We start from the raw sequence: 4,391 nt of genomic DNA, 5'->3' as shown, positions 1-4,391 counted from the left end.
GGGGGGGGGGGGGGGGGGGGGGGGGGGGGGGTCAGAATTAGGCAAACAAAACTACTTGTGAGCAATGACAAAATGTATTAATACGAGTTCGACCGGTTTACCTTCTGTTGATGTGTATGTCGATGTTGCCAACTATTAACATGAGTGATGAAATTTTTAAAGCCTTGGTAACGTGTATCCATGTCGCATACTGAGCAAATCCAGAAGGCAGAGTCACTCGTTTCATCAATGCACTTATCATCCTCAAGTGCCCCTGAATCTGTGGAAAATAGATAAAAGTAGCCAGTTAGAGATTGTAGCCAGTAGTGCTATTTCTTTCAACATCACACTGTCAAAGAGTACAAACACATACCTGGCAGAGAAAAAATGCTTTCAAGAGAATCACATCGAAGAATGTTGTATCCACTCGATTCTACCTCGAAAGCATACTTAGAAGTGAAGTATTTTCCGTCGGATATGACCATTATATTAGCTGGAGGTTCATTCTTGAAGGTAAAACCACCAATAAGTCCATCCAAAGTGTATGAAAACCATGTTTCTGTTTCAGAAAATAAAGACTGAGACACTCTATTCAACAAGGAAAACATCCATCCATTACTATAAAGGCACAAAAGATGAGAAAATACTAACCGCCAAAAGCCTTAATTTGAGAGACTTCCATGGAACAGAGTTCGTCCAGAATTTCATAAGAGATGTTTGTTAGTACGCCAATGGCAGTGATGGTGAGAGGACCAGAGTAGCCTTTATTCCTCAAAAACCGTTTAATACACGGGCCGACCTGACGAGGATCACAGCCACGTGGACCCAGACACAGCCTAGTGTCCCAAAAGACCGATGTTACAGCCTCCAGGTTTTTCTCAGGAGGTTCACTTAGTGGTGCAGTCAAGTATTGGAGTTTCTTACTTATGGGCAACACCGCCGACAACTGCTTGCACATCCAATTAAAAGAAAAAAGGGTCATTTTTAGGCAAACAGGTAAGACAATGACAAAAAATAATTAAAGACAATGACAAAAATAAACAAGTCCGTACAGTTAGGCCATGATTAATTAATTACCTTCTGTTGATGGGATGTACTATCAAGATGCATGGTGAACCTTTCAAAGGCGGAATCAATGGTAAACCTTTCAGCCCAATGAAAAAAAGTCTTGTAGCCGCATACTGAGCAAATCGAGAAGGGCTGTTCACTGCACGACAAGGGATATTCATCGCAGTTATCCTCCTCGAGTTCCCCTGAGTATGTGGAAAGAAAAAAAAAAAGTAGCCAGTTAAAGAGTAGATTTGCTGGTTATTTCAACAACACTGCCAGAGAGAGGACGACATACACACACCTGCTAGAAAAAAACTCTGAAGAAGAGAATCATTTGGAAACGGCTTCAGTATGTTGAAACTCGATCGCACATGCATACAAGCGAAGATTCTGGCATTAGATATGACCATTATGTTACATGGAGGTCCAGTCGTATTGGACCGTTGACGAATGAGATCTTCAGTGTCTGAGGGACCTGTTTCACAAACTAAAGTCTTAAGACTCTCTCTCTATTCATCAAGGAAAATATCCATTACTGTAGAAAGGCATAAGGATGAGAGAAGATATTAACCGTAGGGGGACGTTGTGAAGACTGATTCCACTGGAAAAGACTTTCCTCAGGATGTCATTAGGGACTTCTGTTAGTCTTCCAATGGCAATGATGGAGAGAGGACCAGAGCAGCCTTCTTCAGTCAAGAACCGTTTGATGCACGGACCGACCAGACTAGCATCACAGCCAGGGGGAACCGGACACGAATTGATGTCCCAGTAGACCAGTGTCGTCTCACAAGAAGACCAAATTCGTCTTGCAAGAACGGCTGGATCTACACTTGGACGAGGAAGCGTCCTATTCTTAACGAGCATCTGCTTCAAAACAAGGAAGTGACTACTTGTGGTAAAAGAGGGTGTAGACTTAAAAAAACAGTTGGGACAATGACAAAATGCCAGAATTTACCATCTTTTCAAAATGGTGTTCATCAAAAAATAGATGTGTGATGAAATATTCAAAGCAAAAAGAATTACGGGAGCATACTAAGCAATGCCACAACGCAACCGTTTCTGACACACGTGCCCGTGAACGTGCCCGTGAACCTGTTGAGGAAAAAAAAAAGTAGCCAGTTGATCAAAGCAAAGTAACAGATGCATTTGTTGGTTATATCATCCAACAAAACAGACAGTGAGAGAGGACAAACACACACCTTCCATAAGTTCCTCAAGTTCCGCAAGTATAGAGCGGAATGGACATGGCAGGATAGGGTTACAGCCGAATATTTGTAGAAAGGAAGGTAAATCAGGGCAGGCTTTTGGATCGGATATGAACCATAAAATTGGCTGGTGGTGGATTTTTCTCAACAATGCCTTCTAAATTACCTGTTTGAGAAAAGAAAAAAAAAACTAAAGACATGAGAATCTTATCTCTATCTATCTATCAAATCATCCATTTAAAGGAATAAGGATGAGAGAATAACCGCTGGGAACAATTGTAAGTTTTATTCCACTGGAAAAGATCCCCCTCAGGGTTTCAATAGGGATGTCCGAAAGTTGGCCAAAGGCAATGACGTTGAGAAGACCACGGTAGCCTTTCTTCTCCAAGAATATTGAAATACATGGACGGACCAGGCGAGGATCAAAGCCATCGGGAATAGGGCACATCTTGATGTCCCAAAAGACCCGTGTTACAGCCCGAGCCTCCTCCGGCGTAGCCTTCTTCATCATTATTCAAGACGACACTTGTAAAATACCCTAACGAAGAAAGCACAATTCAGAGTGAGAGAGAGAGAGTGAGAGAGGAACACGGCTGTAATCGTTTTGGAGAAATTATTATTAACCTGAGAGAGAGAGAGAGAGACGCAGAGTTGGGAATTGGCGCAGCGTAAGGACTTTGGTAATGTAGCTCAACCAAGAGAAGAGATATTACCCTTGAGACCTACTTCGCTCAATCAAGGGATTAGATTGATGAATTTAATCGAATCAACACAAGGAAGGATTGAGACAAAATCTCTTTTTGTTGAAGATCAAAAGCTGCCCCAAAACCTTAAAAGCCCAAGAACACTTACATAGTTTCTAGCCCAGGTCGAACCGAGCGACGTAGGAGAAGATAAAATAAAAAAGACTTTAAACACCCAATTTAAGAAGTCTTTCTTAGAAAACAAGAAAAAGGAAATTAACCAAAACACGTTAAAGTTATAAAAAAAAAACAGTATAACCAAACGAGGCCGGCCACCTAAGCCAAATAGCAAACTCCCTTGGGAGGAGGATAGATACTATACATATACTATATAGGGTTGAGAATGGGATTCGTAGTAATGGACTGGGCCAACAGTTTTTGTATGAATCGGCGGCACCAATCCAGCATCTCTTTTCAGGGAATATCAGAGAGTACATATGTAGTTGATGACAATGAAGTCAAGATCCGGCATCAATACATTGCCGGAGCCAATGCACCCCACACAGCTACCATCTCAGCAGTAAGTAAGTTAAGTAGTATTATTCAAAGGCATCAATAAGTAAGTAGTAGTAGTATTTCGGAGCAATGCACCCCACAGCTACAGATTATGAAAAAGAAGAGTGAATGAGAGAATGTACCTTTTTTGCAGTCTGGTCTCGAGAGCATATTATATTATTATTAGTGTTGAAAACATGATCAACAAACAAACGACAGCTTCTCAACATTAACATCAGTACAGTACCACCCGAACTTAGGCATCCACGAACTCTCCAATCATCAAAATCCCCTCAATTCCACACAGCTCTTCCCGCAAAAAGTTATATTACACATTCCACTTAAAAAATTACAATCGAAACACATCCACATCATCACAACCCCTAGAGTTCAGACAACGTCTCTGTGACAAAAAAAAAATCGAAAAGCCCAAAAACGCTATTACCATGTTTTGAGTTTTGTCAATGTAAACTTGCTCCGGGGCGTATCGAGAGTCGGAGAATCAGGCGATGTGTGACGCAAACCGCTTCCGGCGACGAAGATACGCTGAAATCTCACCATAGATACACAGATTTGACAGTCTCAGGTTCCCAAGAAATTGATCTTCTTTTTTACCAACAACAAGACGAAATTCCAAAGAAAGATGTCCTTCTTCTTCTTCGACTGTTCAGAGCTCCCTCGAAATTTGCTTTCCCTTCGATTGTTTTCCCCAAATTGTAATATTTACTTGTGGGTTTAGTTATTTACATATAACTCCTCCTAATTCCCAGAATTTTCAGGCATCGTATGATATAAGCAGATTAATAATTTAGGGGTTCAAAAGCAAAAAAAAAAAGAAGGAATTTAGGTCAGATTATAATAAACATGCTCTAACGTAACAGACTAATTCTCTCGTATTCTCCGCTTTGGTCATGCTTAA

At 41.0% G+C, this 4,391-nt stretch overlaps 1 protein-coding gene across 6 annotated transcripts; it reads right to left on the bottom strand.

Annotated features, from left to right (window-relative positions):
* LOC104778530 lies at positions 63-4,363 on the bottom strand. Of its 6 annotated transcripts, none has more exons than XM_019242791.1 (11): positions 3,616-4,362; positions 2,859-3,483; positions 2,499-2,772; positions 2,229-2,400; positions 1,985-2,121; positions 1,601-1,893; positions 1,331-1,504; positions 1,057-1,232; positions 631-925; positions 353-538; positions 63-259 (listed from the first exon to the last, which is right to left on the bottom strand). In XM_019242791.1, exons 7-11 carry the CDS (start codon positions 1,437-1,439, stop codon positions 78-80), a joined length of 948 nt encoding a protein of 315 aa, XP_019098336.1. In that variant the 5' UTR covers positions 1,440-1,504; positions 1,601-1,893; positions 1,985-2,121; positions 2,229-2,400; positions 2,499-2,772; positions 2,859-3,483; positions 3,616-4,362; the 3' UTR covers positions 63-77. The 6 variants fall into 6 exon arrangements, with proteins under 6 accessions (XP_019098336.1, XP_019098339.1, XP_019098343.1 ...); XM_019242794.1 differs by having other exon boundaries at positions 2,859-3,812; positions 3,918-4,362; XM_019242798.1 differs by having other exon boundaries at positions 1,331-1,516; positions 2,859-4,363.

This window comes from Camelina sativa, chromosome 3, assembly GCF_000633955.1.
Source record: "Camelina sativa cultivar DH55 chromosome 3, Cs, whole genome shotgun sequence".
Lineage (NCBI taxonomy): Eukaryota > Viridiplantae > Streptophyta > Magnoliopsida > Brassicales > Brassicaceae > Camelina > Camelina sativa.
The sequence above is the reverse complement of the archived record's forward strand: the minus strand, read 5'-3'. Positions and strand labels throughout refer to the sequence as shown.

Excerpts from the sequence above, each read along its gene's own strand:
- LOC104778530 (XM_019242798.1), bottom strand. The coding sequence starts at position 1,439 with ATGGTCATATCTAATGCCAGAATCTTCGCTTGTATGCATGTGCGATCG. Across the intron at positions 539-630 it reads TCAAATTAAGGCTTTTGGCG|AAACATGGTTTTCATACACT; the intron begins GTTAGTATTTTC and ends TTTCTGAAACAG. Across the intron at positions 260-352 it reads AAGCATTTTTTCTCTGCCAG|ATTCAGGGGCACTTGAGGAT; the intron begins GTATGTGTTTGT and ends TATTTTCCACAG.